Consider the following 22209-nt stretch of genomic DNA (forward strand, 5'->3'; position numbering starts at 1 on the left):
AAGATGATACTGATGAACCTAGTGGCAGGACAGGAATAAAGACGCAAATGTAGAGAAGGGACTTGAGGACACACGGGGAGAAGGGGAAGCTGGGACGAAGTGAGAGAGTGGCATGGACATCTATACACGACCAAATGTAAGGTAGATAGCTAGTGGGAAGCAGCCGCATAGCACAGGGAGATCCGCTCGGTGCTTTGTGACCACCTAGAGGGGTGGGATAGGGAGGGTGGGAGGGAGGCTCAAGAGGGAGGGGATATGGGGATATACGTGTACTTACAGCTGATTCACTTTGTTGTACACAGAAACTAACACACCACTGTAAAGCAATTATACTCTTAAATAAAGATATAATAATAATAATAATAATAATAATGAAAGTCAGTCATCAGAGCTCAGGGCCCCACCCTCCTTGCTCTCAGCTCCAGCTACCCTGCTATGCTTTCAGTCCCCAAAGGCCAAGCTTACTGTGGCCTCAGGAACCTCCCTGCAGTTCCTGTCTCAGCCTCGACCCCTGCTCCCACCCCGCCTCCCTCATGTGGCACCTACTTCCTCAGCAAAACCCTCTCATCACAACTTGAACACCTCCGGACAGCTGTCATTCACTCATCTGCTCAGCCCTCTTCCAGCCACTGGCGATTCCCAAAAGGAACAAAACCAGGCAAGGTCCCCGTGCGGCGTGGCGTGGCGAGTGCATTCTAAGGGGATGAGCATTCTGGCAGGACCGCATTTAAGCAACCATTTAACAATTCACATGATTCTTTCTAAAGTATTCTTCTCCAGTGATTAGGGAGCAGAAGGTGAAACAGAAAACAAGAGCAAGTCACTTTACAGCTTTATTTCCAACCTCAGTGCCAGGCAAACGTGATCACCAGGTATTTGCTGAAATCTTACTAATGATAACGGCATTAGAGCTTTAAAAACTGGGGGGAGGGACAGACGTTCATTCTTGAAAACTCCACAACCGTGATTCCAGGGTGATGAGCAAATTACGGGTTTTAAACCCACAGAACCACAGCGATCCTTTTAAGGAAAGATGTCATAGTCACGCTGCCTACACCTCACACATGCTGAAAATAATTTAAGCGTCTGCTAAGACTGCTTGAAAAAGAAGGAAAGAACAGGAACAGGAACAGACTGACCTGCTAAAAGTAATAGAAAAATGTTACGATTGTCGGTTCTTACAGCATTAAAAAGCCAGAAAGGGAGAGCCTCAAAGATGTACAAGATCGTCAGTCACTTCCATCCCTCCCCTGCATCAAAAGGCACAGAAGGCATCAGGGCCCTCCTGGAGGCTGTGGTTTGAAATGGTGCTGCGATGAAACTGCAAAGAATACAAATAAAGATGAAAACAGCAAACGGAGAAGCAAGAGAACAGAGAAAAGAAATGCTGGAAATCAAATAGACAGACCTCAACCAGACAGCCAGGTCCAAGCAGAGCTTTGCCTGTGGCTACTAGGAGCACAGCCCCAAGCCAGGTGGGAGAGAAACAGGACAAAGGCGGTGAGAACCAGAACAGCAGAGGGTCTCGGGGCACAGAGTGTTACAAAGACAACATGAAGAAGGAGAGGGCTTCCCTGGTGGCGCCGTGGTTGAAGGTCCGCCTGACGATGCAGGGGACACGGGTTCGTGCTCCCGTCCAGGAAGATCCCACGTGCCGAGGAGCGGCTGGGCCCGTGAGCCATGGCCGCTGAGCCTGCGCGTCCGAGCCTGTACTTCGCAACGGGAGAGGCCGCAACAGTGAGAGGCCCGTGTACCACCAAAAAAAAAAAAAAAAAGAAGGGGAAAAGGAGAGAGATTTCTACTTTTGCACCAGTAACAAATGAGCTCTTTTTTTCTGCATTGGTAACTGTTGTAAACAACTGAAAAACATACTTAATAATCATAAATTATAAATGTTCCTGGAAACTCCCTGGTTTCAACTAGTTCATGACAAATATCTGCAGAGGGACCTCAGCATCTGCTCTGAAGTTCAGGGGAAAGTAATTCTAACCAATGGGAGTGTGCCAAAGGATCACCCTCGGGGTCTGACCAATTAAATGGCTGCTTCTTTGTGTGGCGTTTAGGAGAGATGACAGATGGAACAGTGCAGCAGAGAAACCTACACATTTAATTGCAGCCCAGGCATTCTGCCCCAAAGGGCAAGTCAATCAGGGAAGAAAGCAGTGCAGAGTGAAGTCTTCTAACAACACTGAAAACAGAATAAACGGACCTGCAGTTTAATTACCCTGGGATCCTTCTTCCATCAAAACTGGTGACAAAGCCCATCAAGAATAAAGACTCTGATCCTCCTTGTACTCTTCGGCAGGGAACAGGATTTACCAGATAAGCTTGTCTGGACCTTCTGATTGAAGAAGCTGCTTTCACTAGACACTATGACAGTGACTGACTAATGGGTAACCATGATAAAAAAAAAAAAAAAAAAGTTCAAGGAGACAGGAACTAGGTAAGAGGGTTTGTGGTACTCCCTGCCCTAGGAAAAGGCAGCGCTTCGGGACGGGCGAGTCTGCCTAGGATCAAAATGATGTTCTTTACGTAGCCAAATGTACTGGGTGTGGAAGGAACAAAGACTCTAGATTTTGGTGCTATTTAATCCCTTTAAACCTTAATTTCCTCAAAAACAACAGAACCTGCCTGCTTCACTGAAACTGGTAATTGAAAGAATTAAAATAACAAGCATTTCTAGAGCTTAGCACATAATAGGTGCTCAATAAAATTTGGCTATAAATAATTTAAAGCAAATCTTTTTTAAAGTTCTTTAATGGGACAATTTATCTGCTCTATCCTCTACTTAAAAAAACAAAACAAAAAACAAACAAAAAACGCTGATACCTTTAACCAGGCTCTATCTAGTTTTCCAAAGATCCTCCAAGAACTAAAAGACTCCAGGCCCCTCTCACCAGCTCTTAATTTTATAATGTCTGAAGAACTTTTCTGTGAGGTGGTCAGAAGTGGTTTCTCCACAATGCAGCCCTAGGCTGTTTCTTTCCAATTCTACTCCATTGCTAATAAATTTGTCACTTTTCCTGCAGCCCAGACAGCTTAGCCTGTCCCTTAGCTCCTCAACCCCTCTTGTTCACCAAACTCAGGGAATGGAACATTCTAGGCCCTACCTGGTGCTCCGTAACTATTTGCACTGCACTGAAGTCAGATGGGATTTGGGGATAAATCCAGGATGAATCCAGACTAACCCCGTCCTCCCAAAGACCTTTGGGCTTGGTTTGACGTTTGACCTCAATCTGAAAATTATGCCGACTTTCTGAAATGTTTTCTGCTCCTGCCAGGATATGATATGCCCAGTATCTATCCCAAGAAGCAGAAATGGAAATTTCTAGTTCACCCAGTACCACAAAGAAAACCTTTGTATTCACACCATATTATCTCCTCGTGAAGAACACCTGTGCTTACCAGGTCTTCAGGTTTTATTCTTTGCCTATATACCCCACAACACAGTGCAGACTGCCTCATGTTCACCACTCCTTGACAGATCCAAGAAAAAAAAGCCACCTGTGCTGATACCCGGAAGAACTGCTGTTTTCAGGGATGTTGTGACGTGCTGCTACTTCACCCATTTGCTCCTGGAATTATCAAGTGGCAGGATAGTCTTCTTTGCAATGGGGCAGGGACACGACATGCACCAAAAAAATTACCCAAACCTTTACTCATTAGTTTATGGTTTGAGACCATCATTGTTCTGAAATAACTCAAGCAGTTATAATAATCCACAAAGACCCCAAGATTACTCCCTAATAGACATAATAAAGCAGGTTTCACAGTGGCAGGCAAGAAGGAATGGCGGGGGGTAGGGGGGGTCCAGAAAACAGGGGTTCCGAAGATTGTTTACCACTGAGTACCACCCCACCCCAAGCAGATTACTTAATCTCTTCTCCAGGAACTCGCCTAGGTACAAAACAGTTCAGCAGTTGCCATTAGATCCAGCCTCCACAACGGAGGAAACTTTCAGAGGCTAAAAAGAGCCCAGGGTCACTTGTGAACTACCTTGCTCAGGAAACACTCAAAAGGTGGGCTAGAAATCCTGGAATTCAATAAAAGGAAACTGTAATTTAAAAGTCTAGTGAATTAGAGGCTAAAATTTCCTATCGCTATTAAAAAATAAATAAGCAAGCACAGCTTGAATCCCGCATCTACCAAAGGTAACAGACTAGCAGTCAATTCAGGGGTTTCATTTTATAAAATATATGGATGCAATATGGTGTAAACTAGGAAAAACCACCACGCACCAGGAAGAAAGAATGACCTGATCCCCAGAAGAAAGATCTGCACCTGTACAAAGGCAAGGGCAGTAAAGGTCTTGTTGCCTTATCTCCTTTTTAGACCAGAAGCAGACACTTCTTCAGCCAAGCTCAAGTATTAGAAGTCTTGACTTATTAACTACACCAAGTTTCAAAACACAGGCATACAAGTTACAGTAAAGACAAGCACATCCTGTTTGCACTTGACTTCCTGTTCTGGGCTGTCTGATCTCTTTAGAGGGCTGCTCCCTAGCCACAAATAGGTAACCTTTCACATCTGCCAACCACTGGCTCACTGGACAGTATTTCAGTGACAATAAAATACATAGTTCCACGAGTCAGGTAAAAGATGCACCTAAAAAGGACCAAAAACCAATCATGAGCCTCTAAGACACTTTCTGGATTTCCCATGCTTCATACTGACATCTGACCTAGAGTAAACAATAAAAACTTAACACAAATAGTGCTGAGATAAGAAAATTAAGCCTGGAACAAAATTTGGAATATGAGGGCTGGGAAAAAGAGCAAGAAAAATTGGAAATGTTTTTATTATTAAATGTTGGCCTCCTTTCAAATGTAGAAGGAACAGATTTCTCTGTCAGCCAGTCCCCAGCGAGCAGATCCCCAGAAGGGAACCACGCAGAGCGATCACAGCAGTTAACAGGGCCCTTCTGGTGAACACTGTCCCCAGTCCAACCTGCTACCAACCTCAGTCTACTTTTCAGCACTGCAAAAGCCTTCAGTTTAGAGACCTGAAGGCTCCACTTCAAGCCAAACTTCCATTGTTTTCAAAGAGGTAGTTCTTCCAAGCCACATTCAGTGCTGGGAATAAACGCTGGGCAATGAATATCCCAGTTTTTATGCACAAGTTATTTAGCCTCTTTGGGTCTGCTTTCTCATCTGGAAAACAGGAGGGTTGCACTACCCTAATCACTAATGTTTCTTCCAGCTGTAGAAGAAATGCAGGAATCCAACAATAACAGTTAGCAGAAGATGCTATGGCTTCCTGCTTTCCTTCGCTCAAATAAGATGCCTCTAACGTCCCACATCCCGCCATGTGAATCTACCTTGATCTGCTTCCCAAGCACCCAAGGATTTTTTTTCCCTTTCCCTTGAAATGTGGATCAGAAAGTTTCCCACTTGAAAGCAATATACTAACAAACCTTGAAGACTCTTCTTTACACGTCTTTTTAGTAAGATGGTAATGTAATCCACCACTTGGTTCCCATGCTGGTCATATGATTCCTGGAGTGAATAGAGCCACAAAGGATGCAGAAAATTGACCAGCAACATGTGGTACTCCCTCCCACACAGTGACTGCTAATGGGGAAAGAATGAGGCAAATCTGGGTAAGAAAAGGGAGTGGCGAAGACCAGTTCGATGAGTCAGTGCAAAAAAAGAAATAAGAAAAGAAAAGGAAATGGAAAAGGAGGAAGGGAAGCAAACAAGAGGGAAAAATATCCAAACCAGTGAGTAGAAACTTAAATCTGAAATTCTGTTATCCATTCATCCAACAGCTATCCAATGTCTACTATGTGCATGAAATGGAACTAGACTCTGGAGGAGATACAAAGGTCAACCAGATAGCTCTGCTCAATGAGTTTATGGTCTAGTAGGAGAGGTAAAGGCATGTACACAAACAGTTTAAATATATGGCAGAAAGTGCGCTGTGCCACAAAGGAGACATAAAAGAATCCTCCACTGTGAGACTCAGAGGAGGAAATGATGACTCCCAGTGAGGGATCAGAGAAGGCTTCATTGGAAGAATGACATTTCAAGCCAAAAACACAACAGAAACAAGGGCACACAAGTAGGAAATCAAGGACATATCGTTTCAGTAAGTAACTAGATTTAATTTGAGACATAAGTGGGCATGAAGGGAGAGATGGTAATAATAATAGCTAACGATCCAGAGAGCCATGGCTAAACTGGATAGCTGGATTGGAGCCAGACTGAGCATTCCAAAATCAGACTCAGAATTTGAACTTAAATCCAGTGGGGAAGCAAGGGGAGCGGGGCGGTGGGGAGGGAGGTTGACAAGTTAGGAGCTGGAGGAGTCTCATAACTTAACCCATAAAACTAAGGTAATAAAACCAACACAAAATCAATGTGTGAAGATACACAAAGTCCCTCCAAAGAGATACAGTGTCTTCCAAACCAAAAGCAAGAAGAGAAGAGGAAGAAAAGGCTTGGATGATGGCATTAATATACTTAAACAAAGAATGGGACCACACCAAAGTGTGGTCAACAAAGAAACTTATTAGAAAAATGTAGAAAAAATAGAGGGGGCCACATTGACTCCAGAATCACCCAAGGCAGAGAAACACTGCAGCGAGGCGACACGCCATCTTCTCTGTGATGGGACAAGGTTCCTTCATGAAGCTTAAATGGGAACAGCATATAGTAGCAGTTAGGGGTATATGGGTTCTTGGAGTCAGAGGGACTTGGTTCCAGTCTCAGTTCAGCCTCCTACTAGCTTGGACAGAGCCTTGGTTTCCTCATTTGAAAACTGAGGATAATTGTGCCTACTTTGCAGGAGGACCGCTGGGAGAATTAAATGTCCTACTGTATGCAAAGCACTTAGTGCAATACCTGGCATACAGTGAGCAATCAATAATCTTAGCCTTTTTGTAACTGTGTTCTCTCCTACCAACTATCCTGTCACATTACTCCATGCTCACGAAAGCAAGCTTGATATTATTAAATTTCATTTTTCAGATCTCTTGATATTTAATAGCAATGTCCTAGCAAAATCCAGGATCCAGTCAACAGGAAAGGAATCCACTCTAAAATAAAAATTGGCGTTCCACTCTGAGCACAGCCACTCAAGTCTGAACACAATCCTGTCTCCAAAAGACTGATCATTTCCAGGTACAAAGCAAAATCCATTTAGAAGAACCAGACCTGAAACATAGTGACCAAAATCCTCAGAGGTCTTCCTGAGAAGCTAGATGGCACCCAGCAGACCAGTCCTACCTGATGCCACCCTCAATCTACAATAAGCCAACCTGGATGATACTTTCCCATACTTCTCCTTACCTTCCACCTCTCTCACACCCTCCAATCATGCACCGTGGTGAAACACTTTATCTCCCTCTCTAACCTTCTAGAGGTCAAAGATCCCATCTTGTCCATCTTTGCATTCTTTTTTTGCCACATCCCAAAATACCCTGCATCAAACAGAACCACAACAAATATTTATCGTAAGAATGTATCTCAAACACGACTTTTCTTGACAACACAATCCATGGCGATCTGCCATTGCTGCACCCTGAGGCCCTCTTCTGATTTACTGAATTCTTATTCTACACTTTTCTTCCCCTCCTTTCCTCAGTCTCTCCATCCCTGAGCTACCAAGTATTACAGAAAAGTCAGAAGTCTTTATTTACTGGGTTCCCAACAAATTCATACAACTGGGACCAAGCCATCAATGGGCTCAGAAATCTTTTATTCATCTCTAGTTGATGTCTCATAGCACCTTTCCAAAGAGCAGTGTTGTGCAGGATTTAGGACACAGGGCCTGGAGTTAGACACAACTCAAATTCTTCCTGTGTGATCTCAGTCGAGGTACTTGAGGTACTTAACCTCCTTAAACTTCATCTTCCAAATCTGTAAAATGCAGGACCTAAATGAGGTAATTAACAACAGAGTAAGAGCTCAAAAAAATGGGAACCGTTACTCTTAAGTAATCTTCCAAACCCTATCCCCTCTTCCACTCCTTCTTTGTCAGATAACTAGAAACCTCCTCTCCTACTTTGCCAAAACAATTCAACTGGGTCCTGTCCACTTGAGAGGCAATGGGGGTACAGTGGGGAACACTGGCGTCAGGAGTCCAGCTGGTGCCACAGACCAGATATGTGACCACGCGCTGATTGTTTCATTTGTGCCTCAGAGTCCTCAACTGCAAAACAGGTATTCTAATCTGTTCCTTGTAGAATCACTGTGAGAATTAAACGGAAAAATATGAAAGCAGTAAGCAGAAGAAGAGGGGAAGAATAAGCGAGGTGATAAGGCTTCCAAGTAAAACAGACCCAGTTTCAAATTCCAGTTCCATCACTTAACTGGTTGTGTGACCTCATTGCTCCAGACCTCAGTTTCTTATCTGTAAAATGGGGGAAAATAACTTCACAGGGTTCTTAAGAGGTTTAAAACAATGTGCAGACTAACTGGCATGTTAATTTCCCACCCTTCTCTCTATCTCTTCTTTTCTTTCCATCCCAAAACCTCCCCTTTATTCACAGGGCCAGTAGAATCCACCATTTTTGACCATTAGTTAAAAAAAAAATTAGTACATCTCCAATGTATCTATATTCAACAGCAAGTTAGACAAGTACTACTACACAAATATACTGTGTTCTATCTAAAGCAGAACTCTAAAAAGAAATTTCAAAGGGTAAGATAAAAATATAGAAAAACTTAGCTCTAATCATTCCTTCCCATACCCCAAAGAAAGGTTCCATATGTCCCTAGAATTTGGAAATTCATTTTGGAGGTCACTACACTTTTATGGAAATTGTTTCAAGACAAAGATAAATAGAATAGAGTTGGTATAGCTCCTAGCACAGTGACTGGCACAGAGAAGATGCTCAGTGAACATTGGTCCATTACAGTTTTTAGAAAACCTGCCTCTACATACATACGTCTCTGTACAAGTTTGCACAAAGTGAGCTCTCAGCTCAGTCTCCCTTTCTCTTCAATTCACCCATAGAATAGCTGGTGCTACGCTTCACTTCCATGTCACACACTTGTTCATGAACTGTGCTCCAATCTACTGAAAGCCCTTTCTCCAAGGTCACCAATGATCTTGTGATGGCTAAATGCACGGCTTTTTCCTACATCAAACCTGGACGACCTCCCACATGCCGATGACCTACCTATCTTCTTCCCTTTGATGCCCACTGAAAGCGCAATAGCTTGACTCTCCTTTAAAGACATATTTTCCTCCCTGTCTTTCCCTGGCTCCTCCTTTTGCCCCTTAAATATCTCCTAGGGCGCTGGACTAACCATTCTTCCTTTCCTTCTCTAGTGAATTCTATTGGTTTTACTTTTAAAATATATCCTGCAAACATCCCTCCTATGTCCACGGCCACACCCTGACTTATATGCCATTATCTTTCTCAAAAACTAGAGCAAACACCTCCTTACTGGCCCCCTCTTTGCCACTCTCTTTTCTCCACACAGTAGTCTGGGTAAACTTCTCTTTTAAAAACTATACTCCGCCTGAGTTCCCCGGCGGTCCAGTGGTTAGGATTCCAGGCTTTCACTGCTGTGGCCTGGGTTCAATACATGGTGGGGGAACTGAGATCACGCAAGCCATGTGGCGTGGCCAAAAAAGAAAAATACACACACACACACACACACACACACATACACCTGTTACTCTCCTGCTTTAAAGCCTTCAGTGGTTTCCCACCATGCCCTTTCGTAAAGCCGAGACTCACTACATGGCCCACAAAGGCCCCATGTGATGTGGGCCCTGCCTACCTCTTCTACTTTACCTCATGCCACACCCCCCATTCACCTCACTCGAGGCCCTTGGTGGTCTCCTTTTATTTTGACTTCCTCAAAGAAAAAAATCATTTATTGCCCCCAAGGCCTGCACACTTGTGGTTCCTTTCCTGCCAGGAACATCCTCCACAGCTCTTCACAAAGCCAGCTCCTTATCCATCAGACTTCGGCTCACCTTCCCTACAGTGCAGTTGTCTGGCACACAGTGGAAGCTTGGTAAGTATCCGTTGAATGAATAGATTCCTCAGTCTTTGGAATCAATCTCAGGCTTCAGTTTAATAGTCATTTCCAAATTCCTGCTAGATATCCAGACTTCAAATCTAGCATACCAAAGACACTCAAAACCCAACCCTTCATCTTTCCCCAAACTAGTTTCCTCCAATCTTCTGAAATTATATGAGCAATAAAACTCACACTTTCTGCTTCAGAAGTATGAATTTCCCATTCGTGTGCTCCACCTGCCCAAAATTCTGATCATCCATTAAAACCGAATTCAGGACTTCCCTGGTGGCACAGTGGTTAAGAATCCACCTGCCAATGCAGGGGACATGGGTTCAAGCCCTGGTCCGGGAAGATCCCACATTGCTGCGGAGCAACTAAGCCCGTGCGTCACAACTACTGAGCCCGCGCACCACAACTACTGAAGCCCACACACCTAGAGCCCGTGCTCCGCAACAAGAGAACCCGCAATAAGAAGCCTGCACACCGCAACAAAGAGTAGCCCCCACTCGCCGCAACTAGAGAAAGCCTGTGCACAGCAACGAAGACCCAACGTAGCCAAAAATAAATAAATTAATTAATTTTTAAAATATGTTTAAAAAAAACCCGAATTCAAATATCACTTCATTCATTCATGCTTTCAATCAACCACTTATTCATTCAACAGTTACTGAGTACCTTTTATGAGGCAGGCACTATGTTAAGATACTGGAAAGCAAAGCAGACATATTTCTGTCTATTATATATCAGTCAAATGATCACACAAATATTTAATTATAAACTAAAAATTGATATGAAGGAAAAAGTGCTAGAAACTTTGAGAAAACATAAGCGAGGAATCAAGAAACACTCCTTTGGTGATGTGCTGACTGGATGAGATGTAACTTACACTAGGCAGCCTGGAAGGTGGAGCATGCCAGGCAGAGGCTTCGCCAAGTCCTGGAAGCAGGAGGAGACCAGCAGGCCTATCTTTTTTTTTTTTGGCCATGCCATGTGGCATGTGGGATCTTAATTCCCCCACCAGGGATCGAACCCGTACCCTCTGCATTGGGAGCGCAGTCTTAACCACTGGACCACCAGGGAAGACCCCCAGCAGGCCTATCTTAAGGCACCTACCATTCTGCCTCATATAGACCAGCTGGATCTGTCTTGTTCTGCCTCTCACCCCAGCCTCATTTTACTGATAGTTACCTGAAAGGACAAAGAATGTGTCAACATCCCCAGGAGATACTGATTCACAGGTCTAGTACCTAAGGAGACTATGCTTGTAAAAAGCTCCCAGATGACTCTGATATGCAGCCAGGTTTGTGAACTATATGCCCAAACTACCTACTCAATAAATATATAGATTATTATCTCATTTAAAATCTCTAAGGTCAGTGTGGTAAATTGTTTCCAAAATTGGCCACAATAATCCCAACCATGCTGCATGTCCTTTTGCAGTGAGACTTTGACACTCTACCCTGTAAGAGGTGGAGTCCATATCCCCTCCCCTTGGATGTGGGCTACACGCATGACTTACTTTAATCAAAAGAATGGGAGCAGAAGTGTATGTACGACTTCCAGGCCTAGGCTTTAAGAGGCCCTGCAGCTGCTTTGTGGCCCCCTTGGAAGCCAACCACCATGTAAAGAAGCCCAGTCTAGATTAATGAGTGATTAGAGGCCATCTCTCCATGAGAGAGCTGGACCTCATGGAGGAGAACCAAAATGTCCCAGCCAACAGTTAGCACCAAGACCCCAGATACGTGAGTGAAGCCATGTTGGATCGTCCAATCCAATCGACATCACGTGGAAGAAAGCAATATGGCCCTCACCCCTGTATTACTAATCCACTGAATCACAGCAATAAAATGACTATCATTTGAAGCCACGAAAAGTTTTAGGGTGATCTGTTACACAGTAACAGATAACTGACACAGTCATTCAAATGTTTCCCAACTTTGATGATCAAAAAACTCTTCCTTGGGACCTCCCTGGTGGCTCAGTGGTTAAGAATCCACCTGCCAATGCAGGGGACACGGGTTTGTGCCCTGGTCTGAGAAGATCACACATGGCACGGAGCAACTAAGCCCGTGAGCCACAACTACTGAGCCTGCACTCTAGAGTGCACTCTAGAGCCCGTGAGCCACATATACTGAACCCACGTGCTGCAACTACTGAAACCCGCACGCCTAGAGCCTGTGCTCCGCAACAAGAGAAGCCACCACAATGAGAAGCCCACGCACCGCAATGAAGAGTAGCCCCCGCTCGCCACAACTAGAGAAAGCCCGCCTGCAGCAACAAAGACCCAACGCAGCCAAAAAAATTTTTTTAATTAAAAAAAAGAAAGAAACTCTTCCTCATATTCATTAAAATCACTCCTCCCTCGATTTAAGCCCATTTCCTCTTAAATCTTTGAAATACAGGAAGACCAATTAATCAAAATCCCCAAGCAAAAACTATTCTTGTACTCAAAGATGGTAATCAAGCCATCCCTTAGCTTTTCCTGCTCTAGGCTAAAACCTTTCTATTTTTTTTAAACGTATAATGAAAAGGAATTTTTTTTAACTTTTTAATCATTTTTATTCCTCTCTTAAGTATGGGGGGACCAATATTGGATTCCACATGCCAGTATCTAACAGAGATTATGTCCTAGCCCTTATGGTTCATCTTTCTTATTTTACTTTTATTTAGTTATTTATTTATTTTTGGCCACACGGCACAGCATGCGGGATCTTAGTTCCCCAACCAGGAATCGAACACGTGCCCCCAGCAGTGGAAGCACAGAGTCCTAACCACTGGACCGCCAAGGGAATTCCCTGGTTCACCCTTCTATAATCAAATTCCACAGTCCCCAATATGGCATGTTAGCCCCCCAAAAGTTGTGAATTACCCTACAAACTTAATCACTTACTAGAATTAATGTGAAACCCCTTCTGCTCTTAACACTCACCTTATTCCATTTTGTGACGACTCCCTTCACTCATCAACCTGGTTTGACGCTCCACTATTGAGGTAGATTTTAACAAATTCTAGGTACCTGAAGCACAACAGAAAAGCTTGAGAGGCTGGAGTGGGCATACCATTCATGTCAATCAAGGTCTCCAACCACGGTCAAGGCCTCTCCAAGGCCAAGCAGGTTCTGAGTACCTCCTCCTTCCACCTCGAAGATAAAGTGGCCTTGCAAAAGACAAGACCTTTAGCACTCACCTACTGAGCAAAGGCACCTTTCCTGTAGAACCCAACAAGGTATATTTATCTACAAAGAGACAAACCAGGTGCTTACAGCAGTGTAAAAACATGTTTTCCCTCTGAGTCTTACCAGAATGTATGCTTCAATGTCAGAAGTAGCTTTTCAATCACCCATAAAATAGGGATAACAAAGCCTACCCAACACAGGGTACTGTAGGTATCAAATAAAATGATACAAGGGAATAACTTTGTAAGGTACTATACTACGTTAGGTGATGGTCTAGAACTAGGTTTCAGGAAGTCCTATAAATCTTCAAATTAACTTTGGATGGTTACCTCATGGTTTCAGGTGACATATACAGAACAGGCACCATGGGCTCAAGTTCATCAAACAAGAACCAAAAACATGCCATCTAACTAGAAAGCTTATGGATTTTCTAATACTGCCAAGACTAATAAAGATGTTTAGACTAGTGGTTTGACCCTGGGGACCCACGTCAACCACTGTCTAATGGTGCTGAGCTCTAGGTCAAGGACCAGGTCCAGTGAAGGAATTCAACAGTCTAGTGGAAGAGACAGACACTGCTGTAGAAGTCCAAATAAGGAAGAATAACTACCGGAGGAAGTCAGGGGAGGATTCACATAGGAACTAAGTCTCCTGGGGATGAGCACTTTGCCTGTCAGAGAGGAGGGGGAACCACCAGGACACGGCACAGTGTCCTAAAAGGACGTGGTGTGACCAGGGACTGGAAAAATGAAGAGTTCAGTGAGGCTGGAGAGGAGAGAAATGGCTGGGAAAAGGAGAGGGAGATAAAATGAGTAACAGGGAGGGCAGGGTCCAATTATGAAGGACTTTCCCAGTCCAGCTAAGTAGGAAACAGAGAACAAATGGCACTCTGAGACGTTGCGAATGAAAAGATTAGGTTTGGCCTTTAGGAACGTAACTTTGGCAACCAGAATGAGAGGTTGGAGCAGAGAAGGATCTACGGTGCAGTGACAAAAGCACAGTCGAGATTTGATAAGGCTTTGAATCAGAAGTTACAAACTCAAATTCCTGGAGGCAAAGTAGGTCAAATGTGACATCTTCGTTGTGTAACATCTGGGAGAATGGTGATTATCTGTGATCTTGGAAGAATGCAGGCCCCACCTAAAAGTCTTCACACATAAAATTTTAAGCCATTGGGCTGGTTAAACAAAATATCTAGTTTTTGACCTATGATAAATTAAAGCAATACAGTGGGAGTGAAGAAAAGACACACATCAAACAGTACGCCAATATAATCAAGAGGGTTTAGCAACCATAGATTTATCATATTTAGAGATGTGAGGCATAAAAAGAATGAAGAGGAAGATTTGGTAGATATAATTAACAGAGTTCAAATATACAGCAATACAAGCAGATAACAGATACCGGGTAGGGGAGATAATGACTTGTTATGTACGTGTTGAACTTAAGACAAACCTGGTAGGTTTGTGAAGCTGGACAAAGCTTGTCAAGATGCGTCAAGTTGGAAATAAGGATCTGAAGTTTGGGAGAGACAGCTAGGCTCGTAAGACGTACTGAGGATGGCTGAATTCATGGACATATCTGAGATCCTTAGAGGAAGGGGCTGGGAAAAGAGTGAAAAGAAACCCAAGATAAAGCCCTGGAGCATCTCGACACTTATGGGATAATCAAAAGAAAATGAGAATAAATAATGGAAGGATACTCTGGAAACTCAGAAGAGACAAGGTGGCCACAAAGCCACAGGAAGAAGGCTGCTGGGGAAAAAAAAAAGAACGGTTCAATAGTGCCAAATGCTAGGCAGAGATTAAGTAAGATGGAGGCTGAAATCAGGACCAGAATACTGGGTCTGGAAATCAGGAGTTTACTTGTAACCTTCAGGAGAACAGGAAGAGGGTAATGGGGGTAGAAGCCAAAATAACAAAATAACAAAAGAGCTGCTAAGAGGATCCGAGTTGAGGAAGTACCATGGAGGCTCGTGCTCATTCAACCCTTACTAAGGACCTACTATGTGCCAAGTACCATGGATATAATTCTAACAAAACAGGTGCTGCTTCTCAATACAGTCCACGATCGAGGAGACACAGGATGCTCCTGAGTACTCATTCAGTCACGGTGAGTAAGAAGAGATTTCATGGAAGAAGTGATTTTCAGGCTCCAGCCAGTTAAGCCAGTTGGCCAGGTTAAGCTGGGGCAGGGTGTCTCAGAGAAGGCTTGCCTGCGCAGAGGCCTGAAGTAAAGCGTGAACATGGACCACTTGGGGGTAACTGTAAGGAACAGGAAGGAGCAGACTTTAAGGAGGGTTACTGCCTGGTGCTGAGACTGAAGATTTCAGAAGTTCAGAGGTGAAGAGCGGGAAGGAGATAGGGTAGCAGTCTGAACAGAATGAGGGATGAGGGGAGGGTCTTCCTAACACCTCAGAAACTCACTGGGAAGACCGTGCTTTCTACAATTCAGGAGTCACAGTTATCAAGCAGAAAAGCAAATATGTTTGCCCCTCTCTCTTCCTTTAACAATGGTTTAGTATGACTAAACTATTTCTCACAAGACACAGAAAGAATAGAGACTACAACAGCAAAGGATGGATAAAGCTGTGAACCTGTTTGATTTCTCTAAGGTTTATATAATAAATGGTCTTATTAGGTCCAAAACCACATCCAGATCCCAAAGGAAATGAAACTTTTCCCCTAACATCCCCTCCAAAGAGTTGAAGGGCTTTCAGATACCCGAATTGATAACACGTTGACTCACTTCTAAAGACTAAGGCTCTTCCCAGTTTCTGCATCAGCTCAGTCTAGCTCAAGACACTAAGAGAAAACAGACTGGGGTTACCTGATTTTGCCTGTTTCAAAACATGGCCAGGGCAGAAAGCAAGCTGCCTCCGGTTCCTGCCGCTGCCGAGGTCCTTGGAGCCGGGTTCAGATGAGATCATCTCAGGAACCAACAGCAGCGGCTTTCAGGCAGTGAATGGTGCTGCCTGGGGACATATCTTTGGTAGCAAGATTGCAACAGAGCCGGCGGTTTACCCAGGGCAGTGCTGACTCATGCCAGGCAAAACTCATTTGCCAAACAACTCAGCCTGAGCCAACCGCAATCAACTGCAACCTAGAAAAGAAGAGGCGCCCCACTGATTTTTCTTTTAAATCAAAAGCTGATTACTGGGGGCAGGTGAACCTCATTCCCCGGCTGCTGGTCACCCAGAAAAGTTCCAGTGGTCAGTGACCTTCTGAAATATCACCTGAAAACAGCCTGGGGCTCAGGACAGCACGATTACTGAAGGTAGCAGGTCCACGAGCTCTGGAGATTTCCCCAAGAGGCAGATAAAGAAGTCACTTCGCATTTACAAATTAGAACATCTGGGTGAGAGGATGCCCAGTCATGGGGGGACCTGCCCAGTCATGGCTAGCTGGTCAAATCATTAGGGTGAATTCTGTCAGCTCTGACCAGGCTCACTGTTCTTTTTCCCCACCAGGCTTTCTCTGACCTTTCTGTTTCCTTAGACAACTCATGTTCTCTAATTAACACAGATACATAGGAGGGTTTTCTTTGTTTGTTTAATCAGCTGCCACATTCTCTATGCTAAATCTAAGTTATCCACCATCACACCTACTAGATGTTTAAGGAACACAGGAGTCTGTGAAAATCACATTAACATTTACTTTTGAAAAATCCTTAAATTTATGTCAATTCTCATTTATTGGCCAGCTTATTAAAAAATCGATTCTAGGGCTTCCCTGGTGGCGCAGTGGTTGAGAATCTGCCTGCTAATGCAGGGGACACGGGTTCGAGCCCTGGTCTGGGAAGATCCCACATGCCGTGGAGCAACTAGACCCATGGGCCACAACTACTGAGCCTGCATGTCTGGAGCCTGTGCTCCGCAACAAGAGAGGCCGCGATAGTGAGAGGCCCGCACACCGCGATGAAGAGTGGCCCCCGCTCGCCACAACTGGAGAAAACCCTCGCACAGAAACGAAGACCCAGCACAGCCAAAAATAAATAAATAAATAAATAAATTTTTTTTTAAAAGTAACAAATGTTCAAGTACAATTGGTGTCTTAAAAAAAAAAAAATCGATTCTAGAATGACTGGCTCATCAACAGCTATTAATTATTGTTGAATTTGCCCTGACAGGCTAGAACTGACAATGGTGCTGGACAAAGAAAACAAAAGATTAAGTCCTTGCTTCCCCCGTGTTTGTGTTTTCATTCGACAAGAATGAAACTAAAGTTCATATCAGATCCTTCTGTTCCCTGCTCAAAATTTCCCACCGTCATCAGCTATTCCTTAGCATGGGCATTCAAGGCCACCACACCTAGCCTTGTTCATCCTGTCAGGTAGGTCTCTCAAGGCATCAACTCTGGATGTAGCTGCCAATCCAGCCTGTCATTCAATAAATGTTAGGATTCGTTAAAATGTACATAAAGGGCTTCCCTGGTGGCGCAGTGGTTGAGAGTCCGCCTGCCGATGCAGGGGACGTGGGTTCGTGTCCCGGTCTGGGAAGATCCCACGTGCTGCGGAGCGGCTGGGCCCGTGAGCCATGGCCGCTGGGCCTGTGCGTCCGGAGCCTGTGCTCTGCAGCGGGAGAGGCCGCAACAGTGAGAGGCCCGTGTACCACAAAAAAAAAAAAAAAAAAAAAAAAAAAATTCTCAAAAAAAAAAAATGTACATGCAGACTGTCAGAATTCGGGTTTAAAAACTATGCTATTTAATTCTATTCCTTTTCATGAGGCTAGTTTAAAAAAAATAAGTTATTTATCCAACTCAGTGCCCCTGAATTACATTATTCCAACAGGATAACCACACTGGCCTTTTAGAAGGTTTTATAAAATGTTCCCTCTTTTACTTCCTCCCGTTCAGTGTTTTCCTTTCCAGAAAATAGCTGTGTTTAAAGTTTTCCTGCAGTATGTGTTAATTAGTCTTTTTCAAATGATAAAAGCATCTTTAGAGCAGTTGACAACCATTATCTCACAGACCACACTTCAAAAAATATTTCTGTAGTGGATGATAAGTCACAAACATCCTAATATGGAGCAACTCTCAAGGTACATACAGTAGAGACAAATACAGAAACAAAAATAGAATACTGTTAAAAGCTTCTGACTCATTCTATATTAGTAAACTTTAAATGAGGAAGAGAAAATCCAGATGGTACTCTGCCCAGGAAGTAAATGTAAATGATGCGAAGCACAACAGAAGCATCAGAACCTCCTAATTCTGCTAAGATAAGCACCACTCAGCAGGTGAGGAGGGCTGTCTCAGATTATCGTTTCCCTCTGTGGGATTCTGTACAGTTCCGATCAGTTTCCCCTGAATATAACCATACTCCAATTGAGTTCCTTCTTTTAGCCGGGAAAGGCTGAGGATTACACATGTAGAGCTCTAAAAAGATGCTAAACTTGAACTAATGGCTTCAGGCGCTTGAGCTTTTATAAGGTTATATGAAAACTCCAAGAATATGAGACTGTATGAGAAATAAACAAAATAATTGGGGCTCTGTGCTTAATTTCCTTCAATATATATATATTTTAATATATTATTCTAAAACTCAGACAAAGTTAATTCACACCCAAAGCTATACAGACTTACTTTTTATGTGTGGTCACAAGAGATATTTAACATGTGTATGTGTGCATGTTAGGCTTTTGTGTACGAGTATGTATGTATGTATGTACGTATATATACACACACACCTTGCAAACACCATACCCACTGTTTTTACTTGAACAGAAATATGTAATGCCGTTTATAGCCCACATTTGGTTTGTTTTCTGTTATTTCTTAACATTTTAAACAACAAGCAGGTGTCAAAAGAAATTAAAATAGTCATTTCTTAGGATCCTGTAGTCTTTCAAATACATAGAAAATTACCAAATACATAGAAAAAGATATGGGAAGGAAGTGCAATGGGAGCAGATCAAGGAGGTATTTTAGCTTTACCAGTATTTGAATACATTTTACAACAAGCATATATTCAAATATTACTTGGTAATTTAAAATTCAGTTAAAAGTTTTAAATGTTCTGCTGTTTATAAACTACTTTAATCTTTTCCCCTTCTCACTCTTTCCTCTCAACAGCCTCCTTTTACCTGCTTCCCCATTCCTAGCATCCTAAATAATACTGCACATTTCCTCTTTTTAACAAAATTAATCTTACTTATGTCCATATCCTTTTTCTTTCCCCCCACGTCCTTTTTATGATTGAGAAGACAGTGAACTGATAAACCCAAATTTCCAAGAACCAGTGGCTTTCTCACTTTGTTGATAATTAGAGACACTGCTAAATTCTAATCTTGGATGTTCAGGGATCTTATAACCTTTTTTTTTTTTTTTTAAACTAGAGGACCTACTCTTCAAAAAAGACAATGAATGTCAACCAAGTAGCTATCATCTAATAAATCACAGAAATTAGGCATGGAAAATGAAGTAAACTTTAGGATACTCGAGAATCAACTCTAGAGGTACTTAAGAATCAACAGTGGTGCTTACTGAAAAGGATCACTTCCCAACCCAGTCTCTCAGACACTCTGAATTAGCAGAAGTGGAAGGAGCCCCTAGAATCAGAATTTTTAATAAGCATCTCCCTCTCCCAAGTGACTCTGATACAGAGAGGCCTTGGATCATGTTTTGGGAGACAGGTCATAGCCGTGTTCCCTAAGCACTGTAAAATGAAAAGTTTTTGTTTGTTTTTTTTCTTTGTTTTTTGGCTGCATTGGGTCTGCGTTGCTGCACGCGGACTTTCTCTAGTTGCGTCGAGTAGGGGCTACTCTTCGTCGTGGTGCGCGGGCTTCTCATTGCGGTGGCTTCTCTTGTTGCAGAGCACGGGCTCTAGGCAGGCGGGCTTCAGTAGTTGTAGTGCGTGGGCTCAGTACTTGTGGCTCGCGGGCTCTAGAGTGCAGGCTCAGTAGTTGTGGTGCAGGCTTAGTTGCTCCGCAGCATGTGGGATCTTCCCAGACCAGGGATCAAACCCGTGTCCCCTGAATTGGTAGGTGGATTCTTAACCACTGCGCCACCAGGGAAGTCCAAAATGAAAAAGTTGGGGTTTTTTCCCCCCAAAGACCACCAAATGGGCTTCCCCGGTGGCGCAGTGGTTGAGAGTCCGCCTGCCGATGCAGGGGACACGGGTTCGTGTCCTGGTCCGGGAAGATCCCACATGCCGCGGAGCAGCTGGGCCCATGAGCCATGGCCGCTGAGCCTGCGCGTCCGGAGCCTGTGCTCCGCAACGGGAGAGGCCGCGGCAGTGAGAGGCCCGCGTACCGCAAAAAAAAAAAAAAGACCACCAAACTGAACAGTAGTCTCACAGAGCAGGTCTTAGACATTAGTCCCCTCACCCACAAGAACCATCAAGAATATAACAATTGAACTGTATTTACTTTGTTAACTGGACCATTATTTTCGTCTAGCCTCCAGAGGCAATTATCCTAACTACTTATCTTAAGGATTTTCACTGTCACCCACAGTCCTGTTAGACTGAGACATTTTCACACCTGGGATGCAGTACAAGGGGCTTAATAGAATTTTTATGACTGTGAAAATTAAGGTTCATTTGACTCAACAGAACAGTCAAATAGAACAAAGGAGAAAACCTCCGCAAAGGCACGACTTGAAAGTAGAGGCTTCTGACTTCCTGATGAGGCAGTTTTGCCCAGAAATTCAAACGATGAGATGCTATATAGCTCATATGTCGAGAGTACCTAAATGGCAACTTATCACCACAGCATCATCCACCGCAGGCTTACTGTCACATTTGGAAGCACAACCCTGCTGGATAGGATGGCCTCTCCTGGGAGACAGCGGCTGTTGCCATGGCAGGGATCATTCCATCTTGGGGCCAGAAGAACCGGGCAGTCCCTTTAATCTTTAAAGAGCCACTTTAGTGTTCAGATATAGGAACCGGCACTGAATGAGGCTCAACCTGCTTCACAGCACTTTGTGGCAAAACCACCCCCGAGCTGCAGGAGGGCACGCCAGCCAAGCCGGTCCCCGGGGCTGCAGTTACCAGAATCTGTTCTGTAATATAATTTGGGCACTTTATTATCCACTGTGGCATAACACTTCATAGTGCACAAAGGTATCCAATAGCGGACTTCCCTTGTGGCGCAGATGGTTAAGAATCTGCCTGCCAATGCAGGGGACTTGGGTTTGAGCCCTGGTCCGGGAAGATCCCACATGTCGCAGAGCAACTAAGCCCGTGCGCCACAACTACTGAACCTGTGCTCTAGAGCCCGCATGCCACAGCTACTGAGCCTGCGATCTAGAGCCCGCGTGCTGCAACTACTGAAGCCCGTGCACCTAGAGCCCGTGCTCCGCAACAAGAGAAGCCACCGCAGTGAGAAGCCCGCGTACTGCAACGAAGAGTAGTCCCCGCTCGCTGCAACTAGAGAAAGCCCGCGCGCAGCAACGAAGACCCAAAGCAGTCAAAAAATAAAAAATAAAATTAATTTAAAAAAAAAAAAAGAAGAAAGGTAGCCAACATCAAGGGTACAGCAACTGCCTACCTCAGGCACAATGAAATACTAGATTAGTAAATGTCAGGAACTGAAAAAGTAACAAGCCCATTTTGAAGGAAAAGGAAGACTCCAAAGCTGACAGGACACAGCCTGATGACCTGATGACAAGATTGGGAGAAAGGAAGTCAGCGACGTGACTAAACTGCTATCTTGGGCAGTTCACTTTAGAAACCTGGCAACGGAAATCTTGGAACCATTCGACAGGTGTGATTTTCTATACAAAGCTATTTCTTCATTTTTTCCCCTGTGCTGCTAATACAGAAGAGGGGCAGGGAAAAGGCCCTTGTCATCAAACTCCATCACCTAAACAACTCCAAGAGCTTCATCATGAAGTCATTGGTAAGCTCATGTTCTATTCCCCAGTAGCCACCCTCTCAGAACAAAGATTCTGTAATTCCACTTTGAAGATTACCTTAATTCATAATTCTTATTTACTCTATAGCTCTGGATTGTTCTCTTCCCCAAATACACACACACATTCTCTCTCTCTCCCTCTCCCTCCCCCCTCCCCGCCCCCTTCTCTTTCTCTGTCTCTCCACCCCCATACTCAT

At 43.9% G+C, this 22209-nt stretch overlaps 1 protein-coding gene across 8 annotated transcripts in view; it reads right to left on the reverse strand.

The window, feature by feature from the left end:
- Positions 1–22209, reverse strand: part of RFFL (ring finger and FYVE like domain containing E3 ubiquitin protein ligase) — a 69797-nt gene that overhangs the window by 31896 nt on the left and 15692 nt on the right. Inside the window, exons 1-3 of one of the 8 annotated variants that reach the window (XM_060080756.1) lie at positions 15985–16061; positions 12910–12996; positions 11094–11168 (exon numbers count right to left, since the gene is read on the reverse strand). The exons of 4 other annotated variants lie outside the window; for them this stretch is intronic. In XM_060080756.1, the coding sequence (XP_059936739.1) occupies positions 11094–11106 (13 nt within the window). In that variant the 5' untranslated portion in view covers positions 11107–11168; positions 12910–12996; positions 15985–16061. Of the gene's footprint in view, positions 1–5413; positions 5517–11093; positions 11169–12909; positions 12997–15984; positions 16121–22209 lie in introns of those variants that run through there. 3 more of the 8 variants (XM_060080757.1, XM_060080754.1, XM_060080753.1) reach the window with 3 other exon arrangements.

Source organism: Mesoplodon densirostris, chromosome 18, assembly GCF_025265405.1.
Source record: "Mesoplodon densirostris isolate mMesDen1 chromosome 18, mMesDen1 primary haplotype, whole genome shotgun sequence".
NCBI lineage: Eukaryota > Metazoa > Chordata > Mammalia > Artiodactyla > Ziphiidae > Mesoplodon > Mesoplodon densirostris.